Genomic DNA, 19,142 nt, shown 5'->3' on the forward strand with positions numbered 1-19,142 from the left:
AGTAAGTAAAAATAAGTGCAGTCCTTTAACTGAGGCTAAACCTGCAGCTCAAGTCACGACAAATTAATTATTTTTAGTGAATAAAAAAACACAAAATGCAAATAAGGCCCCTCCCTGAGCTACTACCTTACCGTGGTGGAGGGGTTTGCGTGTCCCAATGACCCCAGGAGCTCAGTTGTCGGGGGCTTTATGCCCCTGGTAGGGTCTCCCATGGCAAACAGGTCCGGGGGGAGGGGCCAGACAAAAGGTAGCTCAGAAAACCCCGATGACGAGCAAGATATTTGGATTTTCGTGTCCCTTGCCCGGACGCGGGTCACCGGGGCCCCCCCCTGGAGCCAGGCCTGGGGGTGGGGCTCGGAGGCGAGCGCTTGGTGGCCGGGCCTTCCCCCATGGGGCCCGGCCGGGCATAGCCCGAAAAAGGGACATGGGACCCCGCTCCCACAGACCCACCACCAGTGAGAGGGGCCAAAGGGGTCGGGTGCAATGTGAGCTGGGCAGCGGCCGAAGGCGGGGACCTTGGCGGTCCGATCCTCAGCTGCAGAAGCTAGCTCTAGGGACGTGGAACGTCACCTCTCTGGTGGGGAAGGAGCCTGAGCTGGTGCGTGAGGTTGAGAAGTTCCGGCTAGATATAGTCGGCCTCACCTCGACGCACAGCAAGGGCTCTGGAACCAGTCTCCTTGAGAGGGGTTGGACTCTCGTCCACTCTGGAGTTGCCACTGGTGTCCGGCGCCGGGCAGGGGTGGCAATACTTATTGCCCCCCGGCTTGGTGCCTGTATGTTGGAGTTTACCCCGGTAGACGAGAGGGTGGCCTCCCTCCGCCTTCGGGTGGGGGGACGGATCCTGACTGTTGTTTTGTGCCTATGGTCCAAACAGCACTTCAGAGTATCCAGCCTTTTTGGACTCCTTGGAGGGGGTGCTGGAAAACACTCCCCCTGGGGATTCCCTCGTTCTGCTGGGGGACTTCAACGCCCATGTTGGTAGCGACAGTGAGACCTGGAAGGGTGTGATTGGGAGGAACGGCCCCCCTGATCTGAACCCGAGTGGTGTTCTGTTATTGGACTTCTGTGCTCGTCACGGATTGTCCATAACGAACACCATGTTCAAGCATAAGGGTGTCCATATGTGCACTTGGCACCAGGACACCCTAGGCCGCAGTTCGATGATTGACTTTGTAGTCGTGTCGTCGGACTTGCGGCCGCATGTCTTGGACACTCGGGTGAAGAGAGGGGCGGAGCTGTCAACTGATCACCACCTGGTGGTGAGTTGGCTCCGATGGTGGGGGAGGATGCCGGGCAGACCTGGCAGGCCCAAACGTATTGTGAGGGTCTGCTGGGAACGTCTGGCAGAGTCTCCTGTCAGAGAGAGTTTCAACTCACACCTCCGGGAGAGCTTCGACCATGTACCGGGGGAGGCGGGGGACATTGAGTCCGAGTGGGCCATGTTCCGTGCCTCCATTGTCAAGGCGGCTGACCGGAGCTGTGGCCGCAAGGTGGTCGGTGCCTGTCGGGGCGGCAATCCCCGAACCCGCTGGTGGACACCGGCGGTGAGGGATGCCGTCAAGCTGAAGAAGGAGTCCTATAGGGCCTTTTTGGCTTGTAGGACTCTGGAGGCAGCAGACGGGTACCGGCAGACCAAGCGGAGCGCAGCTAAGGCGGTCTCTGAGGCAAAAACCCGGACATGGGAGGAGTTCGGTGAGGCCATGGAAAAAGACTTCCGGACGGCTTCGAAGAGATTCTGGACCACCATCCGGCGTCTCAGGAGGGGGAAGCAGTGCACCGTAAACACTGTGTACGGTGGGGACGGTGCGCTGCTGACCTCGACTCGGGACGTTGTGGATCGGTGGAAGGAATACTTCGAAGACCTCCTCAATCCCACCAACACGCCTTCTGGTAAGGAAGCAGGGCCTGGGGGCTTGGGTGTGGGCTCTCCTATCTCTGGGGTGGAGGTCGCCGAGGTGGTTAAAAAGCTCCTCGGTGGCAGGGCCCCGGGGGTGGATGAGATCCGCCCCGAGTTCCTCAAGGCCCTGGATGCTGTGGGGCTGTCATGGTTGACACGACTCTGCAGCATCGCGTGGACATCGGGGTAGTGCCTCTGGATTGGCAGACTGGGGTGGTGGTCCCTCTTTTTAAGAAGGGGGACCGGAGGGTGTGTTCCAATTACAGGGGAATCACACTCCTCAGCCTCCCTGGTAAGGTCTATTCGGGGGTGCTGGAGAGGAGGGTCCGTCGGATAGTCGAATCTCGGATTCAGGAGGAGCAGTGTGGTTTTCGTCCGGGCCGTGGAACAGTGGACCAGCTCTACACCCTCTGCAGGATCTTTGAGGGTGCATGGGAGTTTGCCCAACCAGTCCACATGTGTTTTGTGGACTTGGAGAAGGCATTCGACCGTGTCCCTCGGGGGATCCTGTGGGGGGTTCTCCGGGAGTATGGGGTATCGGACTCCCTGATAAGGGCCGTCCGTTCCCTGTATGACCGGTGTCAGAGCTTGGTCCGCATTTCCGGCAATAAGTCGGACTTGTTTCCAGTGAGAGTTGGACTCCGCCAGGGCTGCCCTTTGTCACCGATCCTGTTCATAATTTTTATGGACAGGATTTCTAGGCGCAGCCAGGGTGTAGAGGGGATCCGGTTTGGTGACCTCAGGATTGGGTCACTGCTTTTTGCAGATGATGTGGTCCTGTTGGCTTCATCAGACCGTGACCTCAAACTCTCACTGGATCGGTTCCCCGCCGAGTGTGAAGCGGCCGGGATGAAAATCAGCACCTCCAAATCCGAGGCCATGGTCCTCAACCGGAAAAGGGTGGAGTGCACTCTTCGGGTCGGGGATGAGATTCTGCCTCAAGTGGAGGAGTTCAAGTACCTCGGGGTCTTGTTCACGAGTGAGGGAAGGATGGAGCGGGAGATCGACAGGCGGATCGGTGCGGCGTCTGCAGTAATGCGGACTCTGCACAGATCCGTCGTGGTGAAGAGAGAGCTGAGCCGAAAGGCGAAGCTCTCGATTTACCAGTCGATCTTCGTTCCTACCCTCACCTATGGTCATGAGCTTTGGGTAATGACCGAAAGAACAAGATCGCGGGTACAAGCGGCCGAAATGAGCTTCCTCCGCAGGGTGGCTGGGCTCTCCCTTAGAGATAGGGTGAGAAGCTCAGTTATCCGGAGGGAGCTCGGAGTAGACCCGCTGCTCCTCCACGTCGAGAGGAGCCAGATGTGGTGGTTCGGGCATCTAATCAGGATGCCTCCCGGACGCCTCCCTGGTGAGGTGTTCAGGGCACGTCCCACCGGTAGGAGACCCCGGGGAAGACCCAGGACACGCTGGAGAGACTATGTCTCTCGGCTGGCCTGGGAACGCCTCGGGGTCCCCCTGGAAGAGCTGGACGAAGTGGCTGGGGAGAGGGAAGTCTGGGCTTCCCTGCTTAGGCTGCTGCCCCCGCGACCCGACCCCGGATAAGCGGCAAGAAGAAGATGGATGGCAGGCAGGAGCTTAAAACAGGATCTCAACAGTTTTTGGAGACTTGCTCACTATCATATAGGATGTATTTCCTCCTCGCGCTGCTACTGTCCGTTACCTTCTTCCTCCGAGCCGCGGCCGTCTGTCTTTTTATGGTAGCCGACATAAATACAGCCGACTTGGTGCTTTTAAACGGGGGGAAAAGTTTGGGGGGCTCGTCTCCTTCAGCCGTCATACGGCCTGCAGAGCTACCTGCTTGTATCAGCAACCGGAGTATGGGAGGGGTTGTACTTCACGCTGCAGCTGCACACGACCTGAGCAACCTGCACTTTTTGTGTGACCAGACGTCACATTAAAATAAACCCGCTCATACCCGTAGACTGTATAAGACGGAACATTTTAGTGATTTTGAAACCGTGACTTTTTCATACCGTGGTAAACCTTGAAACCGGTAACCGGCCCATGCTTAAATCCATCACACAGGTATGAATCCATCACAATAGGAGGAAGACGTGTGATTGGGTATAAATACATCCTTTATCAGTCTGTAATTAAACATTGAGTTATATCAGTAGTAGATTACAGTCTGTAGATTTCTCATTTTTTCATCATAGACTAAACAAAAAAACTAGCTTTACTTTCATTGAGAACTCCTCGAACTGCACAACCTGCAGAGCTGGAAGTTGGTTTCACTCATTAGTTAACAGACTGTGTATTACCCGAGTGCATTTTATTACTTTCCTGAGTACATTTCATACATTTTCTCTTCAGTTACAGACTTAACAATTAGCTTTGGGAAGACTTTGTGAATTTCTCAAAGTTCATCGTGAAGATAATGAACGTTAACGGAACAAATGAGCCCGATATATAAAAGCTTCTCACTGCTTCCTATCAATAAGAATGACGTCTTTTATTCAGTATAAGCTGGTAAAACTTGAGTATAGCAGCTTTATAGAGAGAAAAGAAACTCCCTTCATCCTCCTCCACAGAACCAGCTCCTGTCCTGATGTTAGGGTTAGAGTGTTTCCTGCAGCAGACAGTCAGCGAGCCTCTCAGCTGATCGGTCAGCAGACGTTAAGACTCAAAACATTTCTTCATACGGAGAGATAAAGCTCATATTCAGAGAATCACTTCACACAGAGAAATAAAGTCCTGCAGCAGAAGAAGCAGAATCATAAATCATCATAAATTCATCATTTTATTCATTTTAGGGGATTTTAAGCTGTAATTAACGTTTACTTGACTTGAGTATATGTATATGTGTTAGTCTCAAATTAAGCTTCCTGTCGTCCTCCAGGGTCAAATTGACCCCGTCTGTTTTGACTGTTCCTTCCTTCCTTCTTTCCTTCTTCCTGCCTCCTTTCCTCCCTCCCTCTTTCTCTTTCCTTCCTTCCCTCCCTGCCTCCTTCCTCCCTCTTCCTCTTTTCCTTCTTTCCTCCCTCGCTCCTACCTTCTTCCTTCCTCCCTACCTTTATTCCTTCCCTCCTTCCTCCCTCCTTTCCTTCCTTCCATCCTTCCTTCCTTCTCCCTCCCTTCCTTCCTCCTTTCCTTCCTTCTTTCTCCCTTCTTTCCTCCGTTCCTTCCTTCTTCCTCCCTTCCTTCCTCCTTTCCTTCTTCTGTCCTCCCTTCCTCCCTTCCCTCGCCCTTCCTTCTTTCCTCTCTCGCTCCTACCTTCTTCCTTCCTCCCTACCTTCCTTTCTCTCTCCTTTCCTTCATTCCTTCTTTCCTTAATCCCTCCTTTCCTTCCATCCTCCCTTCCTTCCTCCTTTCGTTCCTTCCATCCTTCCTTCCATCTTTCCTTTCTTCGTTCTCCCTTCCTCCCTCCTTTCCTTCCTTCTTCCTCCCTTCCTTCCTTGACTTGAGGACAACAGGAGGGTTAATCATTCGTCCCTTATTCAAAGTTTTTAGGTCACAGCATCCTAATAAAACAGATATGATTTTTATATTAAACACATTTTTAGAGATGTTTCCGTTTGTTACTTTTTATTTTTATTTTTATATTTATTAATTTTTATATTTTTTTGTCTCCTCTCTTCAGACCCGACCTGATCGACTTCGATAAGCTGAAGAAATCAAACGCTCACTACAACCTGCAGAATGCCTTCAACCTGGCGGAGCAGCACCTCGGCCTCACCAAGCTGCTCGACCCCGAAGGTGAGACACACACACACACACACACACACACACACACACACCACACACACACACACTACACACACACACACACACACACACATACACACACTAAACACACACACACACACACTGAACACACACACACACACACACACACTAAACACACACACACACACACACACACACACTAAACACACACACACACACACACAACACACAACACACACACACACACACACACACACACACACACACACACACACACACACACATACACACACTAAACACACACACACACACACACACACACACACACACACACACACAAACACACACACACACACTAAACACACACACACACACACACACACACACACAAACACACAAACACACAACACACAACACACACACACACACACGTGATTATTATCTGTCTGAAAGAGAAACAATCCTAAAACTTTGTTCCTAATATCAGTCCTTCCTTCCTTCTGTCTTTCTTCACTCCCTTCCTTCCTTCTTTTCCTTCCCTCCTCCCTTCCTTCCTTCCTTCCTTCCTTCCTTCCTTCCTTCCTTCCTTCTTTCCCTCCTTCCTACCTTCGTTCCTTGTTTAATAAATGGACCTTAAGATCAAATCTTTCCCTCCTTCCTACCTTCCTTCCTTCATTATTTTCCTTCCTTCCATCCGTCCTTATTTTCCTCCTTCCTTTCTTCTTTCCTTCCTTCCTTCCTTCCTTCTTTTCCTTTCTCATCATTTGCTTTTGTAATGAACATTTTAAATTGTAAAGAGACTTTGTGGACAAACTGTATGTTCTCTAGTTTTACAGCTTATTCCTTCACTTTCATTTATCATGTCTTAACTTTATGTTGTGTGTGTGTGTGTGTGTGTGTGTGTGTGTGTGTGTGTGTGTGTGTGTGTGTGTGTGTGTGTGTGTGTGTGTGTGTGTCCAGACATCAGTGTGGATCATCCTGATGAGAAGTCCATCATCACCTACGTTGTGACCTACTATCACTACTTCTCTAAGATGAAGGCTCTGAAGGTGGAGGGGAAGAGAATCGGCAAGGTGAGTCAAGGGAGGGAGGGAGGGAGGGAGGGAGGAAAGGAGGGAGGGAGGAAGGATGGAAAGGAGGGAGGATGGATGAATGGAAAAGAGGGAGGAAGGAAGCATGGAAGGGAGGGAGGGAGAGAGGAAAGGAGGGAGGATGGATGGATAGGATGGAGGACGGAAGGGTGGAAAGGTGGGAGGAAGGAAGGAAAGAAGGAGGGAGGGAGGGAGGGAGAAGGAAGGAGAGAGGGAGGAAGGAAAGGATGAAGAAGGAAGAAAAGGAAGGACAAAGTAAGTGAGGGAGGGAGGGAGGGAGGGAGGAAGCAAGGAAGGAGGGAGGAAAGGAAGGAAGGAGGGAGGAAAGGAAGGACAAAGGAAGGGAGGAAGGAAAGGAGGGACAAAGGAAGGGAGGAAGGAAGGAAAGGGAAGGTAGGAGAGAAGGAGGGAGGGAAGAAAAAAGGGAAGAAGGAGGAAAGGAGAAAAGAAGGAGAGAGGGAAAAAAGAAGGAGGGATGAAGGAAAGAAGGGAAGAAAGAAGGAGGATGATGATGATGATGCTGATTCTTCCTCTCCAGGTTCTGGATAACGCCATCGAGACGGAGAAGATGATCGAGAAGTACGAGTCTCTGGCGTCGGAGCTGCTGGAGTGGATCGAGCAGACCATCATCATCCTCAACAACAGGAAGTTCGCTAACTCTCTGGTCGGAGTCCAACAGCAGCTGCAGGCGTTCAACACCTACCGAACGGTGGAGAAGCCCCCAAAGTCAGTAACACCTCACTCATTTAAAGACCGTTCTTCTAAACATATTAAATAGGTCATAAATGTATTTCTAAAAAAGGTGTAAAAAGCATTTCAACCATTTAGATTTGAATTGTGGAGCTAGGATTAGCATAAACCCGCCCCTGCTGCTGTAGAGGTAGAAATACATTCAGCACACACTACTACTACTACAGTCTACAGTTAGCCAGTTAGCTGAGTTAGCACTACTACTACTACAGTCTACAGTTAGCCAGTTAGCTGAGTTAGCACTACTACTACTACAGTCTACAGTTAGCCAGTTAGCTGAGTTAGCACTACTACTACTACAGTCTACAGTTAGCCAGTTAGCTGAGTTAGCACTACTACTACTACAGTCTACAGTTAGCCAGTTAGCTGAGTTAGCACTACTACTACTACAGTCTACAGTTAGCCAGTTAGCTGAGTTAGCACTACTACTACTACAGTCTACAGTTAGCAAGTTAGCTGAGTTAGCTTCCGAGCTAGCAGCCGTGTTAGCCGCCTCTCTAGCAGCCGAGTTAGCCGCTGAGCTAGCAGCTTAGTTAACCGCCGAGCTAGCAGCCAAGTTAGCCACCGAACTAGCAGCCGAGCTAGCAGCCGAGCTAGCCGCCGAGCTAGCAGCAGAAAGCTCTCAGACGTAGCATCCATGTTTCTGGTAGAGGTGGTGACTTTGATTGACAGGTGACACTTGGTAGGGGGCGGGGCTTCAGCGTTTGGGAGCAGAGAAAGAGGCTGATTTTTACATAACTTTGAAACCTAATTTCATATATTTATATAAAGTTCAACATGCAATATAAATAGTTAATGAGCAAAACCAACTAAACTAAAGTAAAATATATGTTGATGGATTAATAATCTTATTAATTGTGTTATTTGTGTTTTTTTTCAGGTTCACAGAAAAAGGAAACCTGGAAGTTCTTCTGTTCACCATTCAGAGTAAAATGAGAGCAAACAATCAGAAAGTTTATACTCCAAGAGAAGGAAAGCTCATCTCTGACATCACAAGGTACACACACACACACACACACACACACACACACACACACACACACACACACACACACTTAATTGATTCGCCTGGTTAAATAAACCTCTCCTCTCCTCCTTTCCTCTCCTCCACTCCTCTCCTCCTCTCTTCCTCCTCCTCTCCTCTCTTTCCTCTCCGCCTCTCCTCTCCTCTCCTCTCCTCCTCCTCTCCTCTATGTCCTCTCCTCTCCGCTCTTCCTCTCCCCTTCCTCCTCTTCTCCTCCTCTCCTCTCCTCTCCTCCTCTCTCCTCTTCCTCTCCTCTTCTCCTCTCATCCTCTCCTCCTCCTCCTCATCTCATCTCCTCCTCTCCTCTCCTCTCCTCTCCTCTCCTCTCCTCTCCTCTCCTCCTCTCCTCTCCTCTCCCCCTCTCATCCTCTCCTCTCCTCTCCTCCTCTCCTCTCCTCTCCTCTCCTCTCCCCCTCTCATCCTCTCCTCTCCTCCTCTCCTCCTCTCTTCCTCCTTCTCTCCTCTCCTCTCCTCCTCTCCTCTCCTCTCCTCTCCTATCCTCTCCTTTCCTCCTCTCCTCTCCTCTCCTCCTCTTCCTCTCCTCTCCTCTCCTCTCCTCCCTTCCTCTCCTCCCTTCCTCTCCTCTCCTCTCTCCTCTCCTCTCGTCTCCTCTCCTCTCTCTCCTCCTCTCCTCTCCTCTATTTCCTCTCCTCTCCTCTATTTCCTCTCCTCTCCCCTCCTCTCCTCTCCTCTCCTGTCCTCTCCTCTCGTCTCCTCGCCTCTCTTCCTCTCCCCTTCCTCCTCTCCTCTCCTATCCTCTCCTCTCCTCCCCTTCCTCTCCTCTCCTCTCCTCCCCTCCTCCCCCCTTCCTCTCCTCCTCCTCTCTCCTCCTCTCCTCCTTGTTCCTGTGCTCTGGGTGCGCTTGTTTTAGGCGTGGGAGCGTCTGGAGAAGGCGGAGCATGAGCGTGAGCTGGCTCTGAGGACGGAGCTGATTCGTCAGGAGAAGCTGGAGCAGCTGGCGAGACGCTTCGACCGTAAAGCTGCCATGAGAGAAACGTGGCTGAGTGAGAACCAGCGGCTCGTCTCCCAGGTAACCAACCAAATACTTAATATGTCATTGTATTATATATTATACTAACCTTTAACCGTTTCCCAGGTAACCAACTCATCATACATGTTTATATATACAGAGAATAAAAGGACTGAAACTATAAAGAACTTTTCTTCATATTGGTTTGTTCTCCTTTCTCCTCCTCCTCTTCTCTTCTCTCTCCTCCTCCTCTCCCCTCCTCCTCTCCTACTCTCCTCCTTCTCTCCTCTCCTCCTTTTGTCCTCTCCTTTATTTCCTCCTCCTGTCCTCCCCTTTCCTCTCCTCTCCTCCTCCTCCTCTCCTTTCCTTTCCTCTCCTCTCCTCCTCTCCTCTCTATCCTTGTTTTGCTCTCCATTTCTCTCCTCCATTTCTCTCCTCTCCTCTCTTCTTCCTCTTCTCTCCTCTCCTCTCCTCTCCTCTCCTCTCCTCTCCTCTCCTCTCTTCTCCTCTCCTCCTCTCTCTCCTGTCCTCCTTCTCTCCTCTCCTCCTTCTCTCCTCTCGTCCTCCACTCCTCTCCTCTCCTCTCCTCTCGTCCTCATCCTCTTCTCCTTTTCTCCTCCTCTCCTCTTCCCCTCCATCTCTCCTCTCCTCTTCCTCTCTTCCCCTCTCCTCCTCATCCTGTCCTCCTCTCCTCTCCTCTCTTTCTCCTCCTCTCTTTTTCCTCCTCTCTTCCTCCTCCTCTCCTCTCCTCTTCTCCTCATCTCCTCTCCTCCTCCTCTCCTCCTATCCTCCTCTCTTTCTCCTCCTGCAGGATAACTTTGGCTTTGATCTCCAGGCCGTAGAAGCTGCCACTAAGAAACATGAAGCGATAGAAACGGACATCGCAGCGTACGAGGAGCGAGTTCAGGTCGGTTCATGTCACGAGTTCGAACCCCGAATCAGTCGGGACGAAGAGTACGGCTGATTTAAGAAAATAAAAAGAAACATTTATAATAAATATAATCATTAGTTGCAGCTTTAAAGTGTCTCAGGTCTTCAACATTAATATGAATCTCCATTCCGTTCTTCTTCTGTGGTGCAGGCCGTGGTCTCTGTGGCGAAGGAGCTGGAGGCTGAGAGTTACCACGACATCAAACGCATCACGGCCAGGAAGGACAACGTGATCCGTCTTTGGGAGTATCTGCTGGAGCTGCTGAAGGCTCGCAGGCTGAGACTGGAGCTGAACCTCGGCCTACAGAGAGTCTTCCAGGAAATGCTCTACATCATGGACTGGATGGACGAGATGAAGGTACGCAGCATCCTCATCCTCATACGAGACGAGAGAGAGAGGGAGGGAGGGAGGGAGGGAGGGAGGGAGGGAGGGAGGGAGGGAGGGAGGGAGGGAGAGAGAGAGAGAGAGAGAGAGAGAGAGAGAGAGAGAGAGAGAGAGAGAGAGAGAGAGAGAGAGAGAGAGAGAGAGGGAGAGGGAGAGGGAGAGGGAGAGAGAGAGAGAGGGAGAGGGAGAGAGAGAGAGAGAATAATATGGTGATATAGTGTAGGTGATTGTCCTGGTGTTCTAGCTGGAAGGAAGGAAGGAAGTAAGGAAAGAAAGACAAATAGAAGGAGGATAGTAAGGAAGGAGGGGAAGAAGGAAAGACAAAGGGAAGGAAGGAAGGAAGGAAAGACAAATGGAAAGGAGGATAGTAAGGAAGGAAGGGAGGGAGGAAAGACAAATGGAAGGAAGGAAGGAAAGTCAAATGGAAGGAAGGTAGGGAGGAAAGACAAAAGGAAGGAAGGAAGGATGGAAAATGAGGGAGGAATAAGGAAAGGAGGAAAGACAAATGGAAGGGAGGGAGGAAGGAAGGAAGGAAAGACAAATGGAAGGGAAGAAGGAAGGAAGGGTAGTAACAAAGAAAAAGAAGCAAGGAAAGAAGGAAGGAAAGAAGAAAGGAAGTGTAGTAAGGAAGGAAAAGAAGGAAGGAAGAACGAAAGGAAGGGAGGGAGGAAGGGAGGGAGGAAGAAAGGGAGGAAAGACAAATGGAAGGGGGAAGTAAGGAAGGAAAAGAAGAAAGGAAGGAAGAAAGAAAGACAGAAAGGGAGAGAGGAAAGGCAAATGGAAGGAAGGGAGGAAGGATGAAGGAAGTGAAGAAAAGTTTTAGCTGTTTTTTTAGAATATTTCCCTGAAACTTTGCTCCACTAACTTTCTTAACATCTCAACGTGTGTTTTTAATGCTTTGACCTTTGACCTCCCTGCTGTGTGTGTGTGTGTGTGTGTGTGTGTGTGTGTGTGTGTGTGTGTGTGTGTGTGTGTGTGTGTGTGTGTGTGTGTGTCTCCAGATGTTGCTGCTCTCTCAGGACTATGGGAAACATCTGCTGGGGGTGGAGGACCTGCTGCAGAAACACGCTCTGGTAGAAGCTGACATCTCCATCCAAGCTGACCGAGTCAAGAACGTCAACAGCAACGCTCAGAAGTTCGCTAGCGACACAGAAGGTGAGACAAGGGAGGAGAGAGGGAGAGAGGGAGGGAGGGAGGGAGGGAGGGAGGAAGGGAGGAAGGAAGGTGAGACAAACACAGTAGAGAGAGAGAGAGAGGAGGGGAGGGAGGAAGAAAGGAAGGAAGGGAGGGAGGGTGGGAGGAAGGGAGGACAAGTGGATGGAAGGAAGGAAGGAAGGGGAGACAAACACAGGAGAGAGAGAGGGATGGAGGGAGGGAGGAAGGAAGGGAGGAAGGAAGGAAGGAAGGAAGGGGAGACACGCAGGAAAGAGAGAGGGAGGAAGGAAGGAAGGGAGGGAGGGAAGGAGGGGAGACAAACGCAGGAGAGAGAGGGGGAGGGAGGACAAATGGAAGGAAGGGAGGAAGGATGAATGGAAGGAAGGGAGGGAGGACATATGAAAGGAAGGAAGGTTCATCAAGACACAGAAGGTGAGATGGACAGACGAAAGAAAGGGAGGGAGGGAGTAAGAAAGGGGTGGAGGAAGAAAAGAAGGACAAATGGAAGGAAGGCAGGAATGAGGAAGGGAGGATGGATAAATGGAAGGAAGGGAGGGAGGACAAATGGAAGTAAGGAAGGAAGGGAGGATGGATAAATGGAAGGAAGGGGGGAAGGACAAATGGAAGGAAGGGAGGTTTGCCAACAACACAGAAGGTGATGAAAGACAGCTCTCAGAGTCTCGCTGTTTTTCCAGGAGTTAAAAGTTAAATACTTCTCCTCTTCCTCTTCTTCCTCCTCCTCTTCCTCCTCCTCCTCCTCCTCCTCCTCTTCCTCTTCCTCTTCCTCCTCCTCTTCCTCCTCCTCCTCCTCTTCCTCCTCCTCTTCCTCAGGTTATAAGCCGTGTGATCCTCAGATCATCAGAGATCGTATCGCTCACATGGACTTCTGCTACCAGGAGTTGAGTCAGCTGGCGGCTGAACGACGAGCTCGTCTAGAAGAGTCTCGACGTCTCTGGAAGTTCTTCTGGGAGATGGCCGAAGAGGTTCTTATCTTTTTATTATTATTATTATTATTATTAATATTTACTCTACAGGTAAATCCAGACTTCTGTCATCATTCCTCCTGTTCATACTGTCATTATAAAGTCTCTGATCAGCTTCTATAGATCTTCATCAGTGTGAGTTATTATAGTAACCATAGTAACCATAGTAACTATAGCAGTGTGAGTTATTCATATCAATGATATCTGACACATTTACAGTGTTTATAGCATCAGATTCCCTCTAAGGCTGGGTTCAAATCCGTAACAGAGCTGAGAGTAGGGTCACTTAGAGTCACATAGAGTCATATAGGGTCACTTAGAGTCATATAGGGTCACTTAGAGTCATATAGGGTCATATAGGGTCACTTAGAGTCATATAGGGTCACTTAGAGTCATATAGGGTCATATAGGGTCACTTAGAGTCATATAGGGTCACTTAGAGTCATATAGGGTCACTTAGGGTCACATAGGATCACTTAGGGTCACATAGGGTCACTTAGGGTCATATAGGGTCACTTAGGGTCATATAGGGTCATATAGGGTCACTTAGAGTCATATAGGGTCACTTAGAGTCATATAGGGTCACTTAGAGTCATATAGGGTCACTTAGGGTCACATAGGATCACTTAGGGTCACATAGGGTCACTTAGGGTCATATAGGGTCACTTAAGGTCATATAGGGTCACTTAGGGTCATATAGGGTCACTTAGAGTCATATAGGGTCACTTAGAGTCATATAGAGGCATATTCATGGGTTACATAAGGTCACTAAGGCTGCGTTCAGACTGCAGGCAAATCTGATTCCTTCTCAAATCTGATGTTTAGTCCTGACTGTCCACACTGTTTTTAGATCCAAATCAGATTTGGCTCTGTTCAGACTGGGCCACATTAATGACCAATCTGACAGGTTGCCGTGGCAACGTTGTCAGAGCTGGAGGCGTCATCTAGCGTGTATTGTGTGATGTCATATAATTGCGACAGCGACAGCAACAACAAACCCTTGAGCTTCGCCTGAACCGAGCCATCTCCCCAAAGATTAAGAATATGGTTTGGTCCTCTGTCCATGGACTGACGTTTATGTCCTCCATTGCCTCCAGTGATATCACCTAGCAACAACATCTGGAATAAGTGGGTCTGGTGTCGCATAGAGTGACGTAGCGTAGAGGACGTAGAGCGACATCACAGACAGTCAAATCCGATATGAGTGTTTGGATGTTCAGATTCAGACACATCTATCCAAACTTCCTCCAAAGGTGGTTTCACTTTGGTTTGCAAAAATCAGATTTCATGTGATTTATGACTGTTGGTGTTTCCTGTTTCTCTGTGGTGGAAGTATAGGAACAAAAAGACTTTGATAATAAAAACAGTGTAACGTTGAAACATAGAAGATGAAGATTTGACTCATTCAGACTCTGAAGCTTCATCTTAGCTTCAGATGAACTTTTAACTCCATGTTTCTACAGAAGGAGGACTGTGGGTTTAGTCCTCCATCACTGAGTAATAGTGAACCTGTCCTCTGAACACTATCTGTCCACCCAGAGATCCTTCCATCAACCTTTTTAGATGTGAAGGTGATCCAGCAGCATCCACAGCAGGAACTCCTTACATAGACGCTTCATGCTGGGATTTAACTTTAACGTGGTTCATTATGTAGAGTTAGAAGTTGTGTCCTTTCAGTCAGTAGGTTTGTGTTAATCAGCAGATTCAGATTCAGACTGCTCGTGTCCTCAAAATTGAATAAGTCGACAGCTCATACAAACAAAAGTAGAGTAGCCAAGAAGAAGGAGTGTTGTATATTATTTAACCCTCCTGTTGTCCTCGGGTCAAGGAAGGACAGGAGGAAGGAAGGGAGGAAAGAAGGAAGGAAGGAGTGTTGGAAGGAAGGAAAGGAGTAAGGAGGGAGGGAGGGAGGAAAAGAGGAAGGGAGTAAGGAGAGAAGGAAGGAAGAAGGAAAGCAGGAAGGGAGGAGGAAGGAAGGAAAGAAGGAAAGGAGGAAAGAAGGAAGGAAGTAATGAGATAGGAAGGAAGGAAGGGAGTAAGGAGGGAGGGAGGAAAAGAGGAAGGAAGGAAAGGAGTAAGGAGGGAGGGAGGAAAGGAGTAAGGAGTGAGGGAGGAAAGGAGTAAGGAGGGAGGGAGGAAAGGAGTAAGGAGTGAGGGAGGAAAAGAGGAAGGAAGGAAAGGAGTAAGGAGGGAGGAAGGAAAGGAGTAAGGAGGGAGGAAGGAAAGGAGTAAGGAGGGAGGGAGGAAAGGAGTAAGGAGTGAGGGAGGAAAAGAGGAAGGAAGGAAAGGAGTAAGGAGTGAGGGAGGAAAAGAGGAAGGAAGTATAGACGCTTCATGTTGGGATTTACCTTTAACTTGGTTCATTATGTAGAGTTAGAAGTCAGGAGGAATCATCACAGCATCATTGAACTCTGAACTGAAGGTGTGGGTGTGTGTGTGTTTTGCAGGAGGGATGGATCAGGGAGAAGGAGCAGATCTTGTCCTCCGAGGACTACGGGAAGGATCTGACGGGAGCGCTGAGACTGCTGAGTCAGCACAAAGCCTTCGAGGACGAGATGACGGGCCGAGCCGCTCTCCTGCAGCAGACCATCAAACAAGGAGACAAGCTGGTCGCTAATAATCACTTTGGAGCCGATAAGATTAAAGAACGCATCCAAGACATCCAGGTAGACTCAACCTGCTTCACCCCTGTGTTCTTAACATGAAGACTAGTTTAGCTTTATTCAGTTATAATCAGTTATAAGAGGTTTGTCCATCATGTAACCAGGGTTAGTTGTAATATCTGGTGTTGTTTTAGTGGCTAACTGTTATAATCTCTAGTTATTTAAATGACCATATTATAAAATGTTGATTATAGTTATAACTTCTGTTTAAAAGAAGAAAAGTGAAGAAAACTTATCAAACTTTCCTCATTTTTGTTGTTTTTATTCAATTTATATGACACTTTTTCTTCCCCTTGTGACACATTTCCGTCTTCTCCTCCTCTTCCTTCTCCTCTTCCTTCTCTTCTTTCTTCCTCCTCTTCCTCTTCCTCGTCCTCTTCTTCCTACTCTTCCTCCTCCTCCTCCTCTTCTTTCCTCCTTCTTCCTCCTCTTCCTTCCTTCTCGTCCTCCTCCTCCTCTTCGTCTTCCTCCTCCTCTTTCTTCCTCTTCTTCCTCCTCCTTGTCCTCTTCCTCCTCCTTCTCTTCCTTCCTTCTCGTCCTCCTCCTCTTCGTCTTCCTCCTCCTCTTTCTTCCTCTTCTTCCTCCTCCTTGTCCTCTTCCTCCGCCTATCCTCCTCCTCTTCCTCCTCCTCCTTCTCTTCTTTCTTCCTCTTCCTCCTCTTCTTTCCTCCTCTTCCTCCTCTTCCTTCCCCCCCTCTTTATTCCTCCTCCTCCTCTTTCTTCCTCCTTGTCCTCCTCCTCCTCTTCCTTCCTCCTCCTCCTTCTCCTCTTCCTTCCTCCTACTCCTCCTCTTCCTCTTCCTCCTCCTCTTTCTTCCTCCTCTTCTTCCTCCTCTTCTTTCTTCCTCTTCCTCCTCTTCCTCCTCATCCTCCTCTTCCTCTTCTCCTGTTCCTTCCTCCTCTTTCTTGCTCCTCTTTTCCTCTTCTTCCTTCCTCTGCCTTCTCCTCCTCCTTCTCTTCCTTCCTCCTCTTCCTCCTCCTTCTCCTCTTCTTCCTTCTCTTCCTTCCTCCTCCTCTTCCTTCCTCCTACTCCTCCTCTTCCTCTTCTCCTGTTCCTTCCTCCTCTTTCATCCTCTTCCTCCTCTTCTTTCTTCCTCCTCCTCTTCCTCTTCCTCCTCCTCCTCCTCCTCGTATCCTCTTCCTCTTCTCCTCCTCCTCTTTCTCCTCCTCCTCTCCCTCCTCCTCCTCCTCCTCCTCCTCCTCTTTCTTCCTTCCTCTTTCTTCCTCCTCCTCCTCTTCCTCCTCTTTAGGACCAGTGGGCGGCTCTGGAGCGTCTCTCAGCTGTCCGTAAGGCTCGTCTACAGGAAGCCTGCAACCAGCATCAGTTCCAGGTGAAAACACACAGTTATAATAATCAAGTTAAACTAAAGTAAAACATGAAGCAGGTTGTTAATTATCCTTTTATCTTTTTATTGGATTTGAAAGTGTGGTTCACTTCCTTCTGGTTCTGAAAGCAGATTTTCTAAAATCATTAAAGATTTATATTTCTTTCCTTTTAAAGATAAAAATACTAAAATATAAATGTTGTGCTTCATGTTGGAAACACTAACTTTCCTCTGACCTACAAGATGAACCTGAGAAAGCAAACTACTACTTCTGTTAAGAGCTCATATTAAACCTCCTGGTGAGATATAGTTTCATTTAAATGAGGCCAATAAATAATAAGTAAATACACGAGCATTAAGAACAACAGTAGCAAAAAATATAGTAAAAAAAAAAGGACAAAAGGAAGGAAGGGAGGGAGGACAAAAGGGAGGAAGGACAAATGAAAGTGAGGGAGGAAGGAAGGGAGGGAGGAAGGACAAAAGGGAGGAAGGACAAATGAAAGTGAGGGAGGAAGGAAGGGAGGGAGGAAGGGAGGGAGGAAGGACAAATGGAAGTGAGGGTGGAAGGAAGGACAAATGGAAGTGAGGGAGGAAGTGAGGGAGGGAGGAAGGGCAAATGAAAGGGAGGGAGGGAGGGAGGGAGGAAGGACAAATGGAAGGAAGGAAAGGAGGGAGGGAGGGAGGAAGGACAAATGGAAGTGAGGGAGGAAGTGAGGGAGGGAGGAAGGACAAATGAAAGGGAGGGAGGGAGTGAGGGAGGGAGGAAGGACAAATGAAAGGGAGGGAGGGAGGGAGGAAGGAAGGAAAGGAGGGAGGGAGGGAGGGAGGAAGGAAGTAAGGACAGAGGGAAGAGGAAGGGAAGGGAGGGAGGAAGGACAAATGAAAGGAAGGAAGTACAAATGGAAAGGAGGAAGGACAAATGGAAAGAAAGAAGTGCAAATGGAAAGGAGGAAGGAAGGGAAGGGAAGGGAAGGGAGGGAAGAAGGACAAATGGAAGGGAGGAGGGAAGGAAGGAAGGAAAAGAAGGAAGTGAGGGAGGAAGGGAGGGAGGGAAGGAGGAAGTACAAATGGAAGGGAGGAAGGAGAAGAATAAAGGGGGAAGGAAGGAAAAGAAGGAAGGGAGGGAGGAAGGACAAATGGAAGGAAAAGAAGAAAGGAAGGAAGAGAGAAAGGAAGGAAAAGAAAAGAGGGAAGGAGGGAGGAAGTAAGGAAAAGAAAGAAGGAAGGAAGGGAGGAAGGACAAATGGAAGGAAGGAAAGAAGGAAAAGAAGAAAGGAGGGGAGGAGGGAGGAAGGAAGGAAAAGAAAGAAGGACAAATGGAAGAACTGGAGTTAACAGTTATTATATTACTCTTTTACTCTATCTTCTTCCTCTCTGCAGGCCGACGCTGACGACATCGACACGTGGATGCTGGACGTTCTGCGGATCGTCTCCAGCGTGGACGTCGGCCATGATGAGTTCTCGGCTCAGGCTCTGGTGAAGAAGCACAAGGACGTCGCCGAGGAGATCGGAAGCTACCGACCCGTCATCGACGCTCTGCACGAGCAGTCCCGCACGCTGCCCGACGAGAAGGCCAACTCTGAGGAGGTGAGACTCCTTTCCTTCCCTCCTTCCTTCCTCCCTCCTTTCATTCCTCCTTACTGCCCGACGAGAAGGCCAACTCTGAGGAGGTGAGACTCCTTTCCTTCCCTCCTTCCTTCCTCCCTCCTTTCATTCCTCCTTCCTGCCTGACGAGAAGGCCAACTCTGAGGAGGTGAGACTCCTTTCCTTCCCTCCTTCCTTCCTCCCTCCTTTCATTCCTCCTTCCTGCCCGACGAGAAGGCCAACTCTGAGGAGGTGAGACGCCTTTTCACTTCCTGTCGTCCTCCAGGGTCAAACTGACCCCGCCTCTCTTTTGACTGTTCCTTCTTTCCTTCCTTCCTTCCTTCCTTCCTCCCTTCCTTCCTTCCTTCCTCTCTCCCTCCCTCCCTCCTTTCCTTCTTCCCTCCCACCTTACTCCTTTCCTTCCTCCCTCCCTCCTTACTCCTTTCCTTCCTTTCTTCCTTCCTTACTACTTTCCTTCCTCCCTCCCTCCCTTCTTTCCTTCCTTCCTTCCTCCCTCCTTACTCCTTTCCTTCCTCCCCCCCTCCTTACTCCTTTCCTTCCTTCCTCTCTCCCTTCCCTCTGTCCTTACTCCTTTCCTTCCTTCCCTCCTCCCTCATTCCTCCTTCCTTCCTTCCTCCCTCCCTCCCTTCCCTCTGTCCTTACGTCCTTCCTCCCTCCGTCCTTACTCCTTTTCTTCTTTCCTTCTTTCCTCCCT

General features: G+C 49.5%; 1 protein-coding gene across 1 annotated transcript in view; it reads left to right on the forward strand.

Moving 5' to 3' along the window:
- The window catches only part of LOC128373255 (spectrin beta chain, non-erythrocytic 1-like), a 94,449-nt gene that overhangs the window by 52,789 nt on the left and 22,518 nt on the right, over nt 1-19,142 (forward strand). The window contains 12 exon segments of the mRNA XM_053333545.1: nt 5,484-5,599; nt 6,530-6,642; nt 7,199-7,386; nt 8,291-8,407; nt 9,305-9,464; nt 10,216-10,311; nt 10,486-10,692; nt 11,721-11,874; nt 12,706-12,857; nt 15,305-15,523; nt 16,769-16,849; nt 18,224-18,430. Coding sequence (XP_053189520.1) covers nt 5,484-5,599; nt 6,530-6,642; nt 7,199-7,386; nt 8,291-8,407; nt 9,305-9,464; nt 10,216-10,311; nt 10,486-10,692; nt 11,721-11,874; nt 12,706-12,857; nt 15,305-15,523; nt 16,769-16,849; nt 18,224-18,430 — 1,810 coding nt within the window.

Source organism: Scomber japonicus, chromosome 14 (assembly GCF_027409825.1).
Source record: "Scomber japonicus isolate fScoJap1 chromosome 14, fScoJap1.pri, whole genome shotgun sequence".
NCBI lineage: Eukaryota > Metazoa > Chordata > Actinopteri > Scombriformes > Scombridae > Scomber > Scomber japonicus.